The 23,955-nt window shown below is 37.6% G+C and overlaps 1 protein-coding gene across 4 annotated transcripts in view; it reads right to left on the reverse strand.

Annotated features, from left to right (window-relative positions):
• Positions 1 to 23,955, reverse strand: part of LOC145984132 (proton myo-inositol cotransporter-like) — a 326,090-nt gene that overhangs the window by 79,211 nt on the left and 222,924 nt on the right. For all 4 annotated transcript variants that reach the window (XR_014441282.1, XM_083117572.1, XM_083117571.1 and 1 more), the window contains exon 8: positions 12,517 to 12,680. Coding sequence is in view for 3 of the 4 variants with exons in the window: in XM_083117572.1 (XP_082973698.1) it covers positions 12,517 to 12,680 (164 nt within the window). In the remaining variant the exon portion in view is untranslated. The remainder of the gene's footprint in view (positions 1 to 12,516; positions 12,681 to 23,955) is intronic.

Here is a 23,955-nt window from a genome sequence, read left to right on the forward strand (position 1 = left end):
AGGTTTGCATTTTGGAACAATTCTGTGATGAGTCAGATTTAGCTCTCCTCAATGATGGTACTCCCATTTACTTCAGTCCATCTTCTGGCATATGCTCTGCAATAGACCTGTCTTTTTGCAGCCTTAGTCTCACCTCTTATCTATCATGGAGAGTGTATACAGGTCTCTAGAGGAGTGATCATTTTCCTTTACTCTTTCACTTGAACAATCTTCACATCTCACCTGAACAACTGTCCCATGTAGCACACATTGTTGGGCCAATGTTGGGTGATTGTCGGCATGGTTGGGAAGTGGTTGGTAGTTCTTGCCAACGAATATCTTACATTGGGCCAATGATTTACATTGTTGGCAGACATGGTTGTCAATTACGCCCATATTGTAGGTTGGCCCAACATTGCATTCAAGGTTTGGTACAGTGGACAGTGATGTTATGCCAAGCGAGAAAGAGGGAGTAAAATTCCCCCTGTCGATCAGCAAGACCCTACAGTGAGCTAAGAAAAATTAAATTCTGTTTAACGTAAAAAAATGTTCAAAAGCAATCACTTAAAGTGAAAATGACTTGTAGAATTTGATATTTCCAGAGCCTGGACATTTTCCGTCCCAAAAATTTCCCGACTTCAAGTCCCGAATGTCGGAATTTTAAAAAAAATCCCATCCCGACCCAAAAAATGCTGTCCCGCACACACCTCTAAAAACAATCACTCGACGGAGAAATAGCATGTAAAATTTGAGTTTTATGAAGTGTCGGGAAAAATAAAATATTTCTCATCCCGAAAATTTTCCGATTTACTAGGGAATTGGTGAATTTTCCCCGTCCCGACCAGAAATTTTCTGTCCTGCACTTACCTAATGTGAATGATTAGTGCGAATTTAATTTGTATTGCACTACAATGTAAAGCTTAGGGCAACCAAATGAAGAACGAAATTCTTTAAGGACAAATTGAGCCTCGGGCTGCTGCCGGAAAAGTATAGTAAAGAACATTCTGAAAGAATTTAGTTAAATATAAACGTAAAAACAATGGCGTGCTCTTTGATTTGTTCATCCTCCGGAGAAATGTTTTAAAATAATAATTTCACATAACGAGTTATATCGAAGTACATATAATCGATGTGTGTTCGAAAGTCGATTGTGACTGTGTGATAGCGGCCAGAGTGGATATGGATATGTGACGACTGACGAGTTAAAACATTTTTTTTTTTTTTTACTGAAAATGACGTTGAGAAAGGTAAGTGACACACTGATTTAGTTCGATAATAGTACAGAGAATGAAAAATAATGTTATAATTTACTTGCAGAGTTATTCATATTTACATAGTTATGAAAGTTATGCATTCCGAGGCAGTTTTTGGTAACGGTTAGATTTTTAAGAATGTACAAAATAGCATTGTATGTATCGACATTTTCTCCAGGATTTCATTATTACACATGTTTAGGAACCTACGACCAAAAATTGGTGAGTGTATCACCATGAAATCGGGATGTAATAGATCGAACATGAGCCAGTTTTCTTTTCTTCGGGACCACAAATTCAATTTTTGTGGGTCTCTTAATTGCAATTGAAATTATAAATTATTTCCTTGCTATGCATAATGAGAAACATCGACGATTTTGACTCTGAATCACACAACCTAAGATGAAACTCAACGAAGAATGCTGAAAGAGTATTTTTCGTATTTTGCCAGTTGCGGCCCAAGTTCCTTTTGTTTTAGTGCGATTTCATCATGCTACGAATGCAATTTTTACATGGTTCGATTTCGATGTACGTCTGTTAGCACATACTGTGGAGTTTTAGTGATTACTTAAGATTTTGTTCAATATATGCTTTTGTGGTTAGGTTAGGCAGGTAAGGTTTGGTTCCCTTAGCATTAAAATAAAGTCCCTAAATGCATTCTACTAAGCTTCCGATTTACTTCTACATTCATTCCCACGCTTCTACGATATTTACTGTCGCTTGTCGATGGAGAATATCTTGTCCATGAGAAGTGTGTAAGGTAATTTTCAAGTTGTTTTGTTCAACATAAATAACTCTTTTTCGAGTCCAAACATTGCTCATTACTTTAAGGAAGGTTCAAATTTCGTGTGACAATGATTTCCAAAATTCTACGATAATTAGTCTTTGTGCTAGGAGAAATTATAAAACAATCGGAACCATTACCGCAACATCAAACACAACATTTTTCATTTCCACTGTTCTTTTGAGTAAAATACACTGAATCATTAGGTATGTAATTCATAAATTATTCGGAAAGGAATTAGTTTGTAGCCACAATTAATAAATTCAAGTACCATACGAATTTTTTAAATGATGTGTCAAATTCATTATTTATTATGTTATTCCGACAAGCATGTTTGACAGCCATATTTAATCAAAAAGAGACTACTATACACAGTGTGGTATACATTAGCCAGTAACTGTGCAGAGGCGTGTTCTGTTTCAAATGTGATAAGCAGTATACCATAGTAAAATGTAAATTCAAGTTTTAAAAAATATTTCAAACATATTGATGTCACTAACGTGTTTGGAATTTAAATTTTATATTTTATTAATTACTCAGTGTTTAACATCGCCAACTAATTCCTTGTGTTTTCATTTCTATACTTGTTCTCATGGACATAAAACTGGAAACAGGTGTTGCATGTAATGTGAATTTATGTGCAGTTTTAAAAGTAATTGTGACCTTTTTTTGATGAAGGAAGATACACTAACATGTTTGTAACTGTACAACAACACACTGTAGCTATTTTCCTATTTCAATTTGTAATATGTATGTTGTACTGATTGCAAGAGATTGATCTTTTACTTTTACTGGCATCTTCATTCTAGGTCAAGGCAAAGCAACTTCGGCTCTACAATCTACATCTGGATCAGACAAGAGAATTGCAAATTGCCAGTTTCATGGGAGTAATTTATCTGTTATTTCACGTAATCTAGCAAAAATTGAGAATAGACTGTTAGAAATACATGAAAATTAGAAGCTTATTTTGGAAAATTTGAATCCAACATTGATATCCTCAAATCAGCCCTTGCCTGAAAATCTAAAGCTTCCTTGTCAAACAGAGGATGACATTCAGAGGGTGGAAGAGTGGTTACTTTCTTCTCCTGAGCACATGAAGCAGATGGTAAGTTGACATATTTCCGTGAGTGAAATTATTAATGTCAAACTTTTTTCTTTTTTGTTTTAATCGAGCAGTTAACATTTTCAGCATAATTGACTGTAGCTCAAAGTGGTATGTTGTAATTTGAGAGAGATCAATTACATTCTAAACTCCATGTGCTTGTTTTACATCAATATAAGTTTCACTGAAAAAATCATGCAAATTGAAGTATTTCAGTTTTCATTAAAATTCCGATCTCCAGGAGACGTCTTAAATTCATTTATTTTGTTATTTTTCACATTCGTACTTACCTAAAGATTCTTTAAGGTGGGATTTTGTTTTTTTTGACGAAAATAATTTCAATTTTGCACATATTGAGTAATCATTGTTCGTTCCTTTGTCACTTGCGTTACACACAATATGGCGGGCAAATCTTGACTAATGTTGTCTATCATCAGTGGGTATGCAGTGTTTCCAACATTCATAACCGAAAAATAACTACTTCCCTAGTTATAAAAAGGGTTATATTAGGTATGTTACATTAACTTAGTTATGGTAGTTTAGGTTAACATAGTTAAAAAAAAAGGATTACATTAGTTACGGTACGTTAACTTTGTTAGGTTAACATAGTCAAAAATCATGCACATTAAGATGCAGATTTAAGTAGGTTATGTAACGTTAACATAGTTACAAATATGCGTGGTTGGAAACACTGACTGGGGGTTACATCATGAAACACACGCAACATCTGGTTTACGTAGTGGAAGGAAATAGAGGCAACAGCTTTTGTGCATCAGAGAGACAAACATTAATCTAGAAAAATACATGATTTACCGGCCAAATAAATTGAACGATGGGAGAAAACACTTCCACGGCCTTTCAAAAGTGTACAGAAACTCAGTTCCATTCTGTAAAATTGAAGAAATACGTTTCCCAGAGATCGGAATTTTACCATAAAATGTGTACCTTGTATCGCCCACAGTGCAGTGCTTCTTGATTGCATTAATGTTTTGTTGTAGGAATCATACATGAGTTTCATTGGAGGCAAAAACATACAGGAAATTGTGCGAAGAATTCTGGAAAAAATATTTTCTAACGCATTGGCAGCACGTCATAACTGGACTGGAGAACAAAAAAAATACCTCTCCGACATTTGAAATTATTGGAACTTGTACCAAGTAAGTTAGAAGGCTGTTCTTTTTTTTCTTTTTTCAATTGATAACTAAATTAGGCTGCAGGGCCATTACTTGTTGATGTAAAATCCAAATAATGTACATGATGGAAACTTTTAGAACATTTAGTATTAACAGTGAGCATTCTTTTACATAAGTCTTTAAAAATTCTCTAATAAGGACATTTTACAAATGTATTCTGAGAAGAAACATTTTTATTTAAAAAAAACTTATTTGTTGTTTAATTTTACCATTGTTTTTGGTATATTTTTTTTTACTTCAGCTGTCTTATTTACTTACTTAATAGGAAAAACTAATATTATTTCATGTAACAATTCATAATTCAGCAAGCCTGGCTCAGTTAGTTGAGCTTTCACTTTATATTCAGAAAGTAAAGAGTTAGATCTCAGATGAGGCCAGGCTAGCCATGCAGTTTCTTCCCTGCAGTTTTACATCACTCAGACGAAATGAATATTGTGGTAAATCTCTGTAATTCCTTTCTCATCCTTTCCCTACCATGTAGTCATTGGCTTCCGGAAAGGGGGGGGGGGGGGCATGCCACCTGGAAAATGAAAGTCAACCAAAAATTATGTATTTCACACATAATTTCATTTTAGCCACAATAATATCTGTTAATTGTTGCATGAACACCATAAATTCAAATTTGAGCAATTTTTTTTTTTAGGGAACAACACTATTTTTGGGGAAAATGTGCCTTGTTTGCCCCCTCCCCTGGAAAAAAAATAACTTCCTTGCCCCTCCCTGGAAAAAATCCTGCGGACGTCCATGCATATAGTATAAGTAACTGTCTAGATGTGAAGGATTAATGTCCTTTCATGGGACAGGGAATAAGTTTAATCCTCATACTAAAGATAGGCCCAAGTACACATATCATATGGTATGTTACATTTGAGTTCATCCATGGATCTAACAGTTTGAATTGTTTCTAGTTTCAGTTCGAAGGAATTCATGTACGTCAAATGCATCACATTATGAAATACACTCAGTGATACAAAGCTGGTTCCGCTTTGTCAATGATAGAAATGGCAGCCGGGAGCAATGTAGAAAGGAAAAGGCAACTGCAGGAACATCAAGAAATAAGTAAACAAGTAAAGACTGGTGATAGTTTTTCAGCAAGACATGAGAGAAGATTCATTACTAGTAGTAAACATTGCATTTTCTCAGCAACGTAAAGCTGCAGAAATTATAATGAGTGAATTTCATGAAGTCCCTTCTGTTTCAGGATCTACAGACATAATGCAAAGTGGTTCTGTTGTTCAGACTAGAAGTTCATTTTTAAATACTTGTGATGAAAGTGTGTGATTTTTCAAGTAGGTCATGTGGTAGCAGTAGTGAGGGTAATGTAACAGATTTGGAAACTGCCTCACCTCCTATTTCAGAACATTTAATTTCTTGGGCAAAGAAATACAATATTTCTAATAGTGCAACCACAGATTTTCTCCACATTTTGCAACCTTACATACCAGACCTTCTCAAGATTCAAGGACTCTTCTTAAAACCCCTAGAACAATAGACTTGAGAACATGCTCAGGAGGTTCATTTGTTTACTTTGGTGTCAAAGTAAACAGGGTTAATATCTACACCACATTATCAGATTTTTGAAAAGCAGAAAAGAAATAAGCCCGACCCTATGGCCGAGTGGTTAGCACATCGCGCTGCGACGCCAAGGGTCCCGGGTTCGAATCATGGTCGGGCTTGGTTGTTTGTGAATGTCCATTCATCAATTTCATCATTTCATCACTCATCCCCATCTTCGCAAATTAGCCAAGAGGCACAAAACGCGAAGTAAAATAAACTAAATCAATCAATCAATCAGAAAAGAAATAAAAATTTTAAACAATTTTTAACTATGAAAATTAGCGTTGATGGACTTCCACTGCATAAAAGTTCCACAAAATGTTTTTGGCCTTTGCTGGGAATCTTAGATCAGGCTATTAACAAGGCTCCGTTTATCATTGCAATTTATTATGGGGAATCAAAACAAAGTTCTTCAAATGATTTTTTCCTTGAATTTGTTAATGAGTGTTTTGAATTGGAAAGAACAGTTATTTTGATTGAGGTAAACTTTATGGATTTTCCATAAGTTGCATTGTAGTAGATGCTCCAGCAAGGGCATTTTTGAAGTGCATTGTATCTCATAACTCATTATTTGGCTGTGAGAAATGCATTCAGGAAGGAACATACTTGGGGAGAACCACATGGCACTATGAGCATGATTTAGTTCTAAGGACAGATGTAAATTTTAAGAACATGCAATATGAGGATCACCAGCCGTTTCGAAGCATTTTATCTGATTTACATGTAGGCTTAGTTTCACAAGTTCCACTTGACTGGATGCATTTAGTTTGTCTTGGTGTTTTTAAAAAAATACTTATTAGTGTATGGGTAGAGAAAGGACCAAAAAAATGTAAATTGAGTTCTTTGCATACACAGAAGATTTCTGAATGACTTATTGTCCTTGCTCAGTACACTCCAAAAGAATTCTCCAGAAAACCACAATCATTGAAGCTCTTCAAATTTTGGAAAGGTACTCAATTTAGAGCATTTCTGTTATATTTTGGGACTATAGTTTTAAAAGATGTGATGCCAGAGCATTTATTTAATCATTTTCTTGTCCTGCATGTTTCTCTGTACACTTTGGCCAGCACTGAACTTGGTAAAGTGGAAAGATGGCAAAATTTTGCACATGAACTACTTCATTGTCTTGCTAAATATATTACAGAGTATTATTCTCCCGAACTTTTGATCTATAATTTTCATAATTTATTACATGTAGTTGAAGATGTTTCTAACTTTGGTCCTTTAGATGAATGTTCTGAATTTCTATTTGAAAATTTTATGAAAACAATTAGGAAGATGGTTCGTGGTCCACATAATTCTTTGGAGCAGGTAGCTAAAAGACTAGGAGAAAAATCTGGCCAACACAGCAATGGCCATAGTATTAAACATTCCCCTGTTTATAGGAATGACTGTATCAAATCTATACTTTTGAATGAAAATGAGAATTGTATTGTGGGAATAACCTTACCTGATGATTGCTTCTTAATGAAAGATGGTGATGTTGTTGTTGTAAACTCCATTGAAAAGGATTGTAGTAATGATGGTTTGTACATATAATTTAAATTGTAACGTTTTCATAAACAAATTGGACATTTTCACTTCAACTCTTCCAAGCAGTAGAATGTTTATGTTTAAGGTAAAAGAATGTAAGAACAGAGTTATTGTATCCTCAATTTATTTACATAAAAAATATATACTTACAGCAGATTTCGCTGACACATCAGCATTTGGATGTATTCCATTTTGTAATAATAAGCTATTCTATTGAAATGACATTGTGTTCTTTGACACCTGAATTGTCAACCTCATGCACCTTTTTTCCTTCAATAAATACAATACCATCTTGCCACTTTATTTGTAATGTAAGAAGGTGATTGTCTTGAATAGTATATGTGAAATTCGTTTTGCTTATTGGCTCGCCTAAGAAATGTTTTACTTTTATAATGATAAATACATAATTTTTTTTTATCATTCCTTGTATTCTTCTCCAGTGTTTGAAAATGTCTTAATAATATAATCTTAATAAATTTTTATACATACAAGAAATGATGCAACTGTTTGTAAAATATTTATTAATATTACAAACAAACTTGCCAAAAGTATTAACATTGGCATGTTGGTTTTTGGTTTGAGTATTAATGGTTGGGAAGTTTTTCCACTGTAGTTAGCCCAATGCTGGGAAATAGATTTGGTTCAAAGATTGTTGGCAAAGTTTTTCCATTGTAGTTGGGCCAACATTGGGAAATAGATTTGGTTGGGAGATTGTTGGCAAAGTTTTTCCATTGTAGTTTGGCCAACGTTGGGAAATAGATTTGGTTGGGAGATGGTTGGCAAAGTTTTTCAATTGTAGTTGGGCCAACGTTGGGAAATAGTTGGTTGGGAGATTGATGGCAAGGCGGACATCACCAACAGTTCGGCAACCGTTGGCACAAAAAATTTGTAACAATTTACCAACTTTGGCCCAACCTTTGTGTGCTACATGGGGTCTTACTGGCACCTGTCATGCTGATTGGGGTGCTTTTCAGCATGCAGTAGAACTTGATGTTCACCTTGCATCAACATTACCACCAACTGATTCCCTGAATTAATTTGTCTTGTATGTCCAAGATGCTGCCCACACTTCGATTGCATATCCCAGTGGACCTGCAAGCTGTCCACTAGCCCCCTAGTGGTCTGCAGTACTCAGTGCAGCAATTAAGGACTCCAATCACACATAACATCAGGTTAAAATCAATCCCACTGCCTCCAACCTTGAGCAGTTCCACATAAAACATTCTTGTGTCAATTACCTTATCAGACTTAGGAAGAAGGCAGATGATAATTACCAGCCACATTTTGTTATGAGAAGGAATGACAATAGCAAGCAAAGCAAAACTTGTTTTTAGAAGCTATAATACCAAGCCCTACAATTCCCCATTCAACAAATGGGAGTTCAATAACATGCTTTTGGGCTATGAGATGCTACGGCATATGCCCATTCCAGGTAAGCTCTTCCTTCTAACAGTCTATACAGTTTTCATTCTCCAACTCTTGAAAGGAGGCTATTATTGTTCCCATCCTGAAGCCAGATAATGATCGCACTGCAGCCTCTAGTTACAGGCCCATCATTACCTAACTAGCTTTGTGTGCAAGCTGATGGAATGCATGCTCAAGAAGCATCTTATTTGGTTCTTGGTTTTTCCCCAAACCGTTCAATGCTTGATCATACTCTTCAGCTGGACACAGATTCAGGATGCTTTCTTGAACAAGGAACAATTTATTGCAGTTCTCTTTGATCTCCAAAAGGCCTGTGACAGACCAATTTGGCATCATTAAGCAGCTCCACTCATGGGGTGTTCATGGTCACCTGGCATACTTTATTCAGAACTTCCTATGTTCGGACGAATTGTCATTCATATTAATCTTGTTGCCATGCAGTCAGCACATGCGCAGTGTGTGTGTGCGAGTCGAGTCGAGAGACGACATGCAGGAGTTGTAAGCCACGTCATTTACCTGTGTATTTATGTGGAACATTTCACTATATTTAGTGTTATTTACATTCATTGTATACGTGAAACCACGCACCGAGGAACTTGGAGCAGCAAAGAGAGTTTGCGCATGTTACTCTGACATGCTGCACCTCCTGTACATCATATGTGACCAATATTTTTACATGCATATTGGGAACTCCTTTTTAAAACCTTGTGTACATGTGAACGGTATTGCTGTCAACAATGTTATGACTCTCACACTGTCTCCTCTATATCAATGACCTCACAATCCTTTGCTGCTCACAGATTCTCTCCAGATCTTGTCAACTACAACTGACAAAAAATTGTTTACATTTCAGCTTCTCATCAGAGAAATCCATGTGTGTACATTTCTGTCATTAACACAACACTTGTTACCTTCACCTTAACTTGTACATGCAGAGAATGCCTCTGTGTTTCATGAATGAGGTTCAATTTCTTGGCCTCATTTGACAAGAAACTAACTTGGCAACCTCACTTTCGCCAGGCAAATTTCTTTGGCCACTGGGTTATCAACCTTCTAAGCATCCAACAGTACTGTTCTGCCTGTAACATTCTCTTATCACATGAAAACTCGATTATGGATGTGTTGCCTATTCATCTGCCCATTCTTCTCAGCTTCATATATTCAACACTGTTAATCATGCTGGTACTCATTTGTGTTCCAGTGCATTTCATACAAGTCCATTTGTCGGTTGTATGTGGAAGCATCTCTATGAAGACAACAACTTTTTCTCAATTATGACCTCGATCTTTGCCTGATGCCTTCCCACACATCCTATCACACTGTCTCTGATGAGAGGAGAATGACAATGTACTGCCTGCATCCTTGTGCAACAAGACCATTTGGTGTCCATGCAGATGAGATGCATTCAGCACTTGGTGTTGATAGTAATCTGCCCGATGTCCCTCTGCTTATCCTGCCTCTCTCCACTTGGCAATTTCCTGCACCTTTGATTGACATGTATCTAACATGTCCTCTCAAAGGCAGAAACACCTATGGTGGAATACCAGCACTGGTTTTTAGAGCTTCCATCCTAGTTACCCTAATTTTATTGTCTTTATATGGATGGGTCAAATTGGGTGCATCAGTTGGTTGTGGAGTCTGGAAGTTACAGTCATGCTCTACATCCTGCCTGATTCACATACAGGGCAGAACTACATGAAGTCCTAAAGGTACTGTTCTTTGCAGAAGTTCACACTTTCCAAAAATACCTCATATGTTGCGATTCCATTAGTGTGCTCAAGAGTCTGGAATCACTCTCTTCCAGGCATCAGTGCAGAACATTCTTTGATGGTCTGTGTCCTTCTCTTGCAGTGCTGAAATCTACTTCTGCTGTGTCCAGAGTCATGTGAGCATCAAAGGGAAAACAGATGGTACTGCTGTGAAGTCTGCAGATGTAGACGGTGATGTGCTGGTCCACCATCTGACAGTGAGAGACTGCAGAATATTTCTGTTTCTTCCTTTCTTGACCACCAAGGGTGATGGCATTCCTCATACTGTCTCTCCCATTTTAACTTAGCTATGCATTGGACAGTCATCTCACACACTGTCATTTGCTGCAAGGTCTGGGCCCTTCACTGTATCATGTATGTAATGCCGTTTTAAGCGTTCGGCACATCCTTATTGATTGAGCTGATTTTAATATCCTCAGACAGAGGATATGTCATCCATGTTGGGAGATGAGATGATGACAAGGTTTCAACAAATGTCTTTGTCAAATGATTTTTTAGAAACACTGGCCTTTACACTGTCTCCTTATCTTTTTAGTGTGTTGTGTATGTCCCTTTACAACCTTGCACTTTTAACCTTTCTCACGGATGGCCAGAAATTTTAACTCATTCATGCATTGCAATTGTATTACACTATTATATTTTATTACGCTGTACACTGGAACATGGAATTCCATAAAAATCAGTATTTACAGTATAAAAAGTTTTTGAGTATTGTCATCTATTTCACCTATTCATCATTTGCTGGTGTTGCAATTTTTTTGGTTCTAGAGACTGCAATGATAGTAACACAAAATGAAATATTTTTTAGTTAAGGGGAGTTTTCCAGTATCTCGAGGCAGGTGCAAACAGCCAAGATTGCAGCTAGAAAAGCCCCTATGACTAACATAAAATAAAATTTCTCCATGTGTATTGAAATCTATCTGGCAACATTGACATTTGTACTCATGTTGAACCGAAGCAACTGCAATGGGCCTTCAAATGACTTCTTAGGTCCCCTGCAACTGGCAGGTAGAAAAAACTGGTAGTGCACGAGGCCTGTAGATTCTCATTCAAGGAAGTTAATTTACACAAAGTCCAACATTTTCCTTGTTGTGCATTTTGCACATTGTATTAGGTGCAGCTTCTTGTAGATGGGTCTGCTTTGGTGTGGTATTGGTATCACCAAGAAATCCACAATTTGAATGAAACACAGTTTAAGGCCATAGAACTCACAGGTAAGGTAAAAGGTAAAGTTCCCCATGCAAATAGCACCATGCCATGAAGGCACATTTAGGGGGATGGGGGGGTAGGGTCCAACATATTCTCAATCTCAGCCATTTTGGCTGCCTTTACCCCCCCCCCCCCTTTCTGGTACCTATTGATTTGAGGCTGGGTGAAATTCCGACCTCAGATCACCCACCCCAGAAATCAAACCTGGGTCTCCCGCATGGAAGTCAGACACCATATCGACTAGACAAGTCACTGTCTTTTCAAAATTACAGTTACAGGTTTTGTTTTCTTGTACACATGTTGGCAGTGGATTTCTTTCTAGTAAAATCTGACATTACTTATGGGACACCTACCCCTCCCCCCCCCTCCTCCTCCTCCTCCAACAGTACCTACAGATTCATTTAAAGTCGAACAGTATCAGATCCTTTAAAATGTTTAAATGACTCTTACTGTCCAGTTAATTAAATGGCAGTTCAACACACAAGATACTATTGACACACTGACTTCAATGGTCTGTTTATCTTGAAAAATATAAAATGTGTTTAATGATAATGATAAATTTGTGAAGGCACTGGTAATTCTTAACAGAGGAGGATTTGAAGCAGACATGGTAGAAGGTATGCAAAAGTGATTCAAAATTATTGGAGCATTCTGAACCTATCATTTTGAAACTGGAAACATTCTAAAAAAAACAACAATAAAAGTATCTTACCTCCTAATGATCCTAATGTAAGAGATCTTCTTCCAACTCTCTCTACTAGGTATAAACCAATGAATGTACACATGAAGTTTACAGATGCTGTTACTGCTGCTAACCAGATAGCTAGTGAAATATCACTTATGCCAGCCATCTGAATAATACTTGCACTATAATACCTGCAATACAAATAAATACACTTGCTAATTCCCTTTCCTTTAGATATTACTATTCTACAATTATGTAACAAGTATATGTCCCTCACCATCTAGTCGTGAGCTCGGTGGCCGAGTACATTAAGTGGTTGACTTTCAATGCCACCACCAAAGTTCCCAAGTTTGGCCCACCCTTAAAAATAGTGTTCTTTGTGAAAGTTTTTAATCGATTTCAATCAACCACCATTCATCCCCATTGTTGTGATTACCCAAAAAATAGCACAATGGTGATGCTAAATAATAAGAATACTAATACTTAGGGGCATGGATATTTTGTTTTTGATGAAAATACAAAATGTGAAATGTAACACATTGTTATGTAAATTTTTCATGTTTCTGAAATTTTTGAGGTGAATTTTGCCACCATGCTTCGTCACTAAATGATACAAAATGAACTGCAAAATGCGAAATACTCAAACACGAAATTTAGGGTTTAGTTACTGACAGGACAACTTCTGAGGTCTGAATTATCCTGTGAGTTATGTAAATCATGGAAAATGATTAATTCTGCTGTAAATATTTGAGAAGCAAAAATGGACTCATTTACATAGGAATGAACTTAATACGCTCTGATAACTGTATAAATGTGCTATTAGAAGTGAAATGTTAATTTTGTGTAGTAAGTATAGTTTTTAAATCAAACTTAGGATTTTATTCACCATTCTAGCACTGAGATGCCATTTTATATACTGCTTTTTGATCCCAAAATAGGCCAAGTTCTTGTACCAAAATTTTGATCTTTTATTCACCATAAATATGTGGCTCTACTAATACAAATAACCATCCACAGGGTGGTTACTCTAGGACCATGATAAAATTCAAGTATAATTCCCACTTTTCAAGGCACATTTTCAAAAAATTCAAAGCCACAAGCAGATATTTTCTCTATTTCAACCTTGTGTATTACCGCTCCTCAACACCCACACACATGCACCAGAGGTGCAACCACAAACTTTTGTCTGAAAGGGGGGGGGGGGGTGTAAACATACCAATAATAATAATAATGACATTATTAGGACTATTATTAGTAGAAGTAGTGGTAGTGTCAAAGACGTTTTCATCCTTGTTAATTACACAAAAAGGGGGTAGAAGTTTGTGTTAAAGCATTTGTGTTGGAACAAATTATTCTAAACATTAAAAAAAAAAAAAAGTTCAATTTCACATTAATTAATAATGGAAAAGAAGTACACAAACTGTATTCTTGAATGGCAGAAAATGCATGATAAATACATTCCAAATATTATTATTTTTATACATATAACATGTATAACTTTCATGTACAACATATGTTTTACACATATTCAAAATGGAGTGATGTAAAATAAGAAAATACATGCGCCAACACTAAATTGTGTGCATATTCAACGTTTCTTTCATACATACAGGGGAAGGAAGAGTAAAGTGGCCAGAGCGGGCAAAGTGGCCATATGAGTTTTTTCGCTAGCACTTACGCTACGCAGGAGCCGGGCGAAACAGTCGCCATGGATGCTGTCAGTGTTGTCTGTGACTTTGAAGTGGGAGGCTGCACTTTTGTAGATGTGAACTCATTTTATTGTTTTTTCGCACGTCTGATTATAGCTAAGTGGTACAAATTGTTGATTATAGCTAAATAATAGTAAGTGTTATAATTATATGCTCTTGTGCTGTTTGATCAGCATGAAATAACCTTTTAAATTATGTGTGTTTGAAAACGCTAAGTCATGTAGGTTAGACGTTAGACTACAGTTTTTGTAATGGTGTCATTCTTGGCAAAGTGGCCATGAAACAGACCAGGCAAAGTGGCCATGAATCAGACAGACTCAAAAGGCAATGAAGGATGGATTAGATGTTTAAAATGTAAGAAGTGGGCACATGAAGAGTGGGCCGGTTGCGACGAAGATGATGATGAGATAGAGTGCAAATTTTGCAAATAGGCCTAAGCCTAATCCTTTATTGATAGACTATTGATTACTAATTACTATTTACTTTATCTCGTAAAGATTTCATACTTAAGATAATACTTAAAAAACATAATACTTATTCTTAATGTGTATTACTTCAGCTTGTGTTGATTAAATACACACCCTGAATCAATGTGATTTGTTCATTTACTTATGCACGTAAAATGGGAAGGGGTTGGCCACTTTACCCAACCTAGGCAGACAAAGTGGCCACTTCGTACTTTTTTTAAAAAAAGTAATGTGTACATTTCTAAACAAGAATTAAAAATAAAACAGAAATTGAAAGTAAAGTTATTGTACTTACTATTGGTCTATGTTTCTATAACTTTGCTGATTAAAAAGGTATGATAAGAATTCATCAAACCTTACAGTAGCCACTTTAACCTTCCTTTCCCTATATATAGGTCTATTATTTATATTCATTATATAATCAATTAATCCACTTCATAACAAACCAACAGAAAAAATTATATAAATTGTCTCTCAAATGTGCACGCTTCTCTTCCTCCCAACAGTTGTTGATGCATTTAAGACAAAATCCATTAAGGGAAGTCTTATTTCTGCCTCTGGTAATTTACATTGCATTACAGAAAAAAAAGCATATTGCAAGTGAAGCAAACAAGAAAATGTTAGTCCATTTTTTTTGAAAACTAAGAACAATATTGATTTAACCTTTTGGTGCCCAAGCGTCTCGAACGAGATACCCAAAAGTAACCCTCGGGGTACCAAGCATCTCGATCGAGACACTGTGTCAAGGTCGTAGTTTTTACGTCATAACTTTTCTATTTTTGGCTAGAATATCGATTTTATTTTTTTATATTGTTCCTAACACATGTATTTAACAGAAATTGTTTTTTGCATTTTTTTTTGTCTTCATGAAAATGGAGGGGTAAAGGTGGGAAAGGGTACTTCTCTTTTGCGGCTCTTTTCAACGTCAAATTTTTGCAGACAAAGGAAGACCGGCTTTGTTGTTCTAAAGCAATGCTTTTCACGTCCTCCTGCTATCTGCATTCGAAGGAAGCTTGTTTATAAGTATCCGATGTCAAAATGAAAGTTTTCCGCGAGGGTGGAAGCGGGGGGAGGGGGAAAACTGGTTGTTGAATCTGCGTTGTGAGAATGGGAATTCGAAGTGCGCTGAAGGAAACCTTTGTTTGTGAGCACAAGTGTTCCACAAATGTTGAACAGAGGTCACAAAGCATCGTCTAAAAATAGAATGTCAAGCAGCTGCAAGAATCGACGTTCATTTATCAGTGTGTTCTAGCTTTTCGTCCGTGAAAGTTGTGCGTATGTGTGTGTCGTTTTGTGCCCAAGTGCGAGGATATTTTTTGACTGAAGTGACATACTTCCAAGGACTTTTTTGTCATCTACGTGTTTGTGAAAAGTGTGCTAGTGTCGTTTGTGCCTGCTGTGTCCCCAAAAGGGTTATAGTCGACCATGGCTGCTCCCTGTGATCGGGGGCGGGGGGGGGGGGAGAAACCCCATTTTAAAAAAAAAATTCAGGGGATTTCCCCCATTTCCCCCTCCATATGTGCGCCGAATGTGCATAAATTATATATCGTCTGAATCTGTGATTCATTCTGCGTACAACGGTATATCATTCATATCTCCAGGGCAAATAGTCTCTGAGCTAGAGTCATTTCAAGGTACCGCTGCATTTTGAAGCTTGAATCAGTGGCATGCCGACAATTCCTTTTGGGGGTATAACTCAAGTTACATTGGTCATATGATAATAATGTAAATATTTTTGTGTTCCTTACATGTTAGCGATCATTTCCATATGCATGCCGACACTGTCATGTACTTTTGCTTGAGGGGAGGGTGGGGGAACACAATTTTTTTTTCCCGAAATTTTGGAATTTTGAGAGTTAGCCCCCTCCCCCTCCCCACATGTACGCCGAATTTGCAAAAATTTCATATAGTCTGAATCTCTGATTCATTCCACGTACCACGGTATATCACTCATCTCTCTAGGGCAATTAGCTTCCGATCTACACTTATTTAATTGAAACTCTGCATTTTGCTCAAAATCTGCTCGGTACCCAGAGGCTTACTTGTGAAAAAGGTCTTGGGCGTCAAAAGGTTAATAGGATGCAAATAATTTCACAAGGCGCCATGGCATTCTCTCTTTTACAACTTTTAGTTCGGCGGCCAGGGCCGACTCCCGCCACTCCCTAGCTAACGCTCTCAACTTGACGAGACTAAGAAAAGCAGGTATTGCGAACGAAGCGAGCGAGAAAATTTTGTGAAATTTATTTTTATTTGCAATAAAATTTGAAATCGAGGGGGATAATTGCCCCTCTGTGCCCTCTGCAGGTTCCCTTGGCCATCAATGTTTGCCCCCTTTCCCTCCTTAGAATTGATTTCCATTCAAAGTTGGGGGAAGGGGCAATGCCCCCTGCCCCACTGTGGAAGCACCACTGGTATGCACACACAAATATAGTAACAATATGGAGCGTCTGTATGATTCTAATGTAGGTGGCCGCGGTGGCTCAGTCGGTAACGCGTCTGACTACCATGCTAAAGGTCCCGGGTTCGATCCCCGGCCGGTTCAAATCCGGGAACTTTTCTAATGTTGAAAGCGGCCCCGGCGCACACCCAGCGTCGAATAACATGGGTACCTGGGGGAAACCCTGGGGGGTAAAGGCGGTCAGGGGCGTGATGCTGATCACATCACCCCCACTCACGACCGGATCAAGAAGTGTGGGGCATTACTCCCACACCGCCTATACGCCTTCATGGCATGGTGCTAAGCACAGGGGAGCACTTTACTTTTTGTATGATTCTAATGTATCCAAAATTCTAATTGAATTTAATTAAACGGTATATTTAAAACATTTAATTTGAGGTCCTTAGTTTACATTTGACATTTCACATACTCAGACTCGAAATACATCTACAAACACAAGTCTCAAATGTTATGGTATATATTCTAACCTGCGAAAAATTGTTAATTGTGTAAGAATTTCAAACTCAAATCTACCTAATCATCCTCAAGATATCTTATCTTGCAATAATCTTCCGTCTGTCAGATTGCTCTACAAAGGACAGTAACAAAGTAAACAGATCGAGAGAATTCTGTTTTATTTTTCACACATCATTATTTTCCTTCCTCGATAAAAATAAAAATTCAACTGTGAAAATCTCGCCTAAGGGCATTCATCAATATGTATAAATTCAATAGGATTTGGATTAATAAAAGTTACAATTTTTCACGTCTACGGAGAAAAATTCAAGCAGAATTCACGGATAATTCCTGTAGACAATAATTCACACAGAATTCCCAGAATTCAAGGAATTCCCGGTGAGTAGCCACCCTGATCCAGTAAAACAACTTTCATTGATTGATTGATTGATTGATTTGCTTTATTTTACTTCGATTCTTGTGTCACTTTTTGCTAATTTGCGAAGATGGGAATGAGTGATGATATGATGAAATTGATAAATGGACACTCACAAACATCCATGCCCAGGCCAGGATTCGAACCCGGGACCCCTGGCATCATAGCACGATTTGCTAACCACTCTGCCATGGGGGTCAGAAAAACAACTGTCATGAATGTGCTATTAATGCATAATTTGATTCTTTGTCTGAAAGAAATTCAACTAGCAAGTCATATACAACATGAAAATACATAAGCCATAGTGGTAATAAGGTCCCTGCACCCCAAGGTACAAGGGGAGGGGGATAAAGGGAGCCCTGAAACTGTTGGCTTCATTAAGAACTTTTGTTCTACCAATGAACTTTCAAGCAGCAGTTGGAAAAACAAGTCGCACACAATCTCTCTTTATCAGAATGCACCTCTTTTATTTCCTTGGCACTACATTGTGTCTGCTCATCCTTTAACCCTGTAGAGGTTCAGGCCTACTTAACATTTGATATACATCAATTACATTGTGCAGCATTGAAAACAACTTTACATGCATGTTTGTTCAAGTAAGTGATCCAGCAAAATACAGCTATGATCCATGGAAACTGACCCAATAAGAAGGCCATATATTTTGTTGCAGAATTTTTCCTTGATTGTCCACCACATCAAGGTTTGAGCGAAACGATGAAAGCCAGCCCACTTTAACTACATCCACAGCATTTTGGAAGCTAGGTGCAGATATGTCACTCTCTCATAGTGCACAATGAGTTTGAGTAGTTTTATGAACAGAGAATCACCACCAGTTTGGCAGTCCTTTGCCACTGCTCATCTATATGTATTCATTCTGTTTATTTAATGGCTTTAACACTAGAACGATGGGAGCGGTCATTTTGACAGTTTTCAATTTTCTTTTTTTTCACGTTCTTTTACTTTTTGCGCAAAAATTCTCAATGTACTTCACTTTTCATAATTTTATAACTCCTTTCGATGGATGTAAGCAGTTTTAAAAAAAAATCCAAGATATGGGCTGTATGAGTACATTACCCTAGAATGACGATGAACGGTCATTTTGACCGTCATAAGAAAATCATTGGAATGCCTGATTGTAGGCTTGTGTTATTGTTATTTTCATTGTTCGAAAGCTAACTTCTCTTTCTTTACATGTTTGTACACGCGCAACGATTGTTACTTCATTGTTGGTCGCGGGTTCATTTTACTAGTAATGCAGGTGTTTTGATTTGAGCTAGCAAATTGCTTTGTTCTTCGATCTTACATTCGTCAGTGAGTACTTGACTTGAGAAGATGTCGTGTAAGCGTGGGTTGTCTTCGCAGCAAATTGAAAGCTTTCTCGAGCTATCTGAGGAAGAAGGGGGGTACACAAGTCAAGATTCTGGAGGAATCTATACTCTATATTATCTTCGAATGAGGATGCAGTGATGTGTGATTGAGAAGATGACATGCCCATTGAAACAGTTGCAACAATGTCTTCCCACAGCAGAGAAGAGACAGGAGGAGATGCTGGGGTTAGTGAAAAGGAGGTTTGGTTGGGAAGAGACAGTTCTGTTTGGGAGATAGTCAGGGGTCATATTACGGTGACAGGCAGGAAAGCTGCAGTGAATGTACTGAAAGAACGTGGTGGACCTACAAGCTACGCCAAACGACGTATTTGTGCAGGTGCTTCAAGTGCTTTTCGCCTTCTGTTTGATGAATTCATGTTATGCTTAATCCGAAAATGCACAGAAATAGAGGCAAGACGTCAGTTTGGAACACAGGAATGGTGCCTAACATTGGAGGAACTGGAAGCTGCAATCTCTTTGATGTATGTAAGAGGTGTTAATTGTGCAAAAGGAATATCTGTCGAAGATGTGTGGTCTCAAAGTTGGGGAGTCAGCTTCTTCCGAGATACAATGCTAAGAGATCGCTAAAAGGAGATACTAAGATACTTGTGTTTCAATGAAAAATCATCTCGATAGGAAAGAATCTTGACCGACAAATTTGCGCTCGTGTCAGAAGTTGGAGAAAATTTATCAACAATTGTTTGAGTTGTTACAGACCAAGTGAAAACGTAACAATTGACGAACAGCTTTTACCCAGCAAAACGCGATGCCGCTTTACTCAATTTATGGGCAGTAAACCTGATAAATATGGATTAAAGTTTTGGGTTGCAGTTGATACTGAAACAAATTATGATTGTAGCTCCTTTCCTTACCTTGGAAAAGAAGAGAATCGACCAGAAGTCCAGTCCCTTAGGGAATATGTTGTATTGCGGCTTGTGGAACCCTTCCTGAATCAAGGTAGCAATGTTACAATGGACAGTTTTTTTTACAACACTCAAATTGGCCAAGGCACTAAAAGAAAAGAAGACTACCATTGTGGGCACGATGAACAAATCACGCAAAGAAGTTCCTGATGAAGCAAGGATGTCAAAAGAAGAGCTTTATTCCAGGGTTATTCTATGTCACGAGGAGATCACGATGACTGTGTACCAAGGAAAGCATCCTAAAAATGTGATTGTTCTCAGTTCCTTTCACAGTCAGGTCGCCATTGAAGCTGATGGAAAAAAGAAACCTGAAACAATTAAATGCTATAATAAGACAAAATTTGGTGTTGATATTTTTGACCAGATGTCAAGGAAATACACAACAAAGGCAGCCTGCAGATGTTTGCCTGTTCACGTTTTCTACACTTTGTTGGATATTGCAACTATCAACAGTCATATTTTGTACTGCAAAGTGACAGGGGAAAAGATGAAAAGATTTGATTTGATTTGGTGTTTTAAGTCCACTTTATGCACAGTAAGGCTAATCGGGACTAGACCTACAGTTTAAAGTGGGATCCGAACCACTATGTGCCTCCACTGGGTATCGAACCTGGGACCCCTTGATTACAAGGCGATGACGATACCATTGCGCCATCGGGGAGGCCCAAAAGATGAAAAGAAAATAATTCATCAGGAAATTGGCTGAAGAGCTGCTACAGAACTTCCTGTGGCATACCTCAAAGACAGGGAGAGGAATGAAGAGGGTGAGAGATGCATCAGACAAAGTGGATATTAAGAAAAGGAGGCAGTGCTAAATTGGAAGATGCAACCAAAACAAGACAAATATGAAGTGTGTGCAATGTAAGAAAGCTGTCTGTGGATCTTGTGTCGGCCAGAAGGACGTCTATTGCAACCAGTGTGTGTAGAGAGTGAAGAAACTAAAAGGTAATGTAATATTATAGTACAACAAAATACATGTATTTCAACATTTTGCAGCTGTTTACTTCAAAATTACATTAAAATCCTATGACTGTCAAAATGACCGCCCTTCGTTGTTCTAGGGTGGTTAATTTTCTCGTTGTTCTAGTGTTAAGCTATAATGTCAATGCAGGATCCAAGCTATTTGAGGCTGGAGCATTAGACTGGATACCAAGGTATAGAAGGAATGTGTTATTGTGAATATTAAAGATTTCAAGTGAATGCTTAATCAAAAAAGGAATTGGGGTTAGAGAGAAATTTAATGAACTATGCATTAACCCTACCTTCATTATTGTATTGTACTTCAATTTGCCAACTTTTATTGGAGATAATGTTGGAGGTGCTGCGTACTGCAGAAAAGCTAAATTTTTACTGATCAGTGATTATTTTTGGCAACATTGAGAATAGGTAGAATAGGTTTAGTTTCACATAATTCTATGTTGAATGAAAAGCACCCGAAGTTGTCAATATTATGTGTAATTTGTACATTGATTGACTTGGTGTTTAAAGTCCACTTTATGCACAGTAAGGCTAATTGGGACTGGACCTACAGTTTAAAGTGGGACCTGAACCACTGTGTGCCTCCACCGGGTATCGAACACAGGACCCTTTCATTACAAGGCAACGATGCTACCACTGTGCTATCCGGGAGGTCCTGTGTGTGTGAATTTGTATAAGAGAGCATGAAAGTTTATGTATATATGAATAAATGGTTGTGTTAAGTTTGAAAAAGATATATTTGAATTAAATATATACCAATTTCTTCGATGTATTTTAGTGTAAATACTTATATGATTTCTTCCTTGCAGCTCATCATCAGTAGTGATTGATTTACATTGAATTGTACCACTGTTCGTCACTTTCTATTTGTACCTCATTTATTTGCTGAGGCATGAAGTTAACAAATGAAGCCAGTAGAGCGCTTCACTGCTTATATTTCTTCATTGTACAAGAGGAACAAACTGGCTTGATTACGTTAAACATTCTGTATAAGTGTCGTAAATGTTGGTTGAACAATTACTTGTAGTCTAGGGCAGGGTGTAAATTTGATATTAACATTGCAGTTCCTTAGCACTTTCCCTGGCGTGGGTGTGTTTTCACACCAAAGCAGCTGAAAATGTGACTGCGAAATCTTTTGCAAGTGTTGAGGACGCTCTTGACCTTGGAAACATTTGAGTCATTGTTTTGTGAGGTTAAAGTCTATTTTTATCCCCATTGTTGTTATTGTGTTCCAGAGCTCCGTGTTTTGGTGTGTTTGCAGCAAACCAAAGGAAAGAAGAATGGCATCTCGAAAGGGAAATCAGGCAATCAAGTTGCAGGATTTTGAAAGAGTAGCAGTGGTGGCGATTACGGGGGAGGGGGGGTGAGGGGTGGCAATTGCTCCCCCACTTTTCGTCACTTTTGCCCCCGCACTATGCTAAACCTTATCTACAAAGGGAAATATTCTGTCTTTGCCACCTCCCAGTTTTGGAACCCAATGGGCATCACTGAAGAGTAGTGAATGAAATTTGTGATGATGAAATAAGTGAAAATGAAATCTATATTCCCGAACTGGATGAAATTCAAGATGTAATATCTTCCAATGGATCTGACGAAAGTGATAGTGAAGATACTGTGATATTACCCCCAGTGCATAATACACACATTGCATGGACAAATTACTAACTACTAAAATTGCTAAAATGCTAAAACTATTACATCATTGATCTTCTACTGATATTTACACTTTGTATAACAAAAGATTTCATCTTTGTTGCTGTTGCCAAACAAAAAGAATAAATGTGTCTTTTAGGTTAAGTTTGTTTAAATTTCCCACCAGGATAAATTTGGTTTGATTTGCTGTTTTAAGTCCACTTTATGCACAGTAAGGCTAATTGGGACTGGACCTACAGTTTAAAGTGGGATCCGAACCACTTGTGCCTCCACCGGGTATCGAACACCACCAGGATAGAGACAGCAAGGGAGTTAGGATGCATACAGAATCTATTAAGGCTCTATTGGAGACAATACACGACGAGAATGTTAGGGTTCTCTCCATACTTTGCTCTTCTCTTCCCTGTTACCATGGCAAATTCAGTATCCATGACTTCATCCTCTATCAGGCCCTCATATAAGGACTAAGAGGATGCAGTGGATGGAGAAATTGGGGTAGGGGGACCTTGCTGGTAGGTTGGGCACTCATGGTGCCAGACTGAGTGCTCACTTTCACAATTTACACTCTCTAGACCAAATGAACATGGATATGTGCCATGATCGGGCAGACTACAATTGCCACAAATGGCAGTAGTGTCCTTGCAGCAGGGCTGAGAGTGGCCACAGTATAGGCATTTAAAGCACCACATAGGGTTTGAAATGTACAGCAAGAAAATAAGGCTGTAATTTAACCTGGGGAGTGGTCACACTGAATGTTGGTTGAAGTTCAATAGATTTGCCTGTTCTAATGCAAGAAAATGTAAAATCGAGGTAAATTTTATAACATTTTGCTATGTTGGGACATGAAGATTGAATGTACAGCGTGAGCATAAAAACACTTCCTGATTTCAAGATGTCATAAAATCAATAGTTACTTGAATATATTGATAAAATTGATATCCAAAGCTCAGTTAACTCAAAATATTTTCATATCTTTCTCTTCATAATCGCTAGTTGTGACTTTGGCAGCTAGAGGATAGTGACATCGAAAATGACGTTCA

This window comes from Lepisma saccharinum, chromosome 2, assembly GCF_977018435.1.
Source record: "Lepisma saccharinum chromosome 2, izLepSacc3.1, whole genome shotgun sequence".
NCBI classification, from domain to species: Eukaryota; Metazoa; Arthropoda; class Insecta; order Zygentoma; family Lepismatidae; genus Lepisma; species Lepisma saccharinum.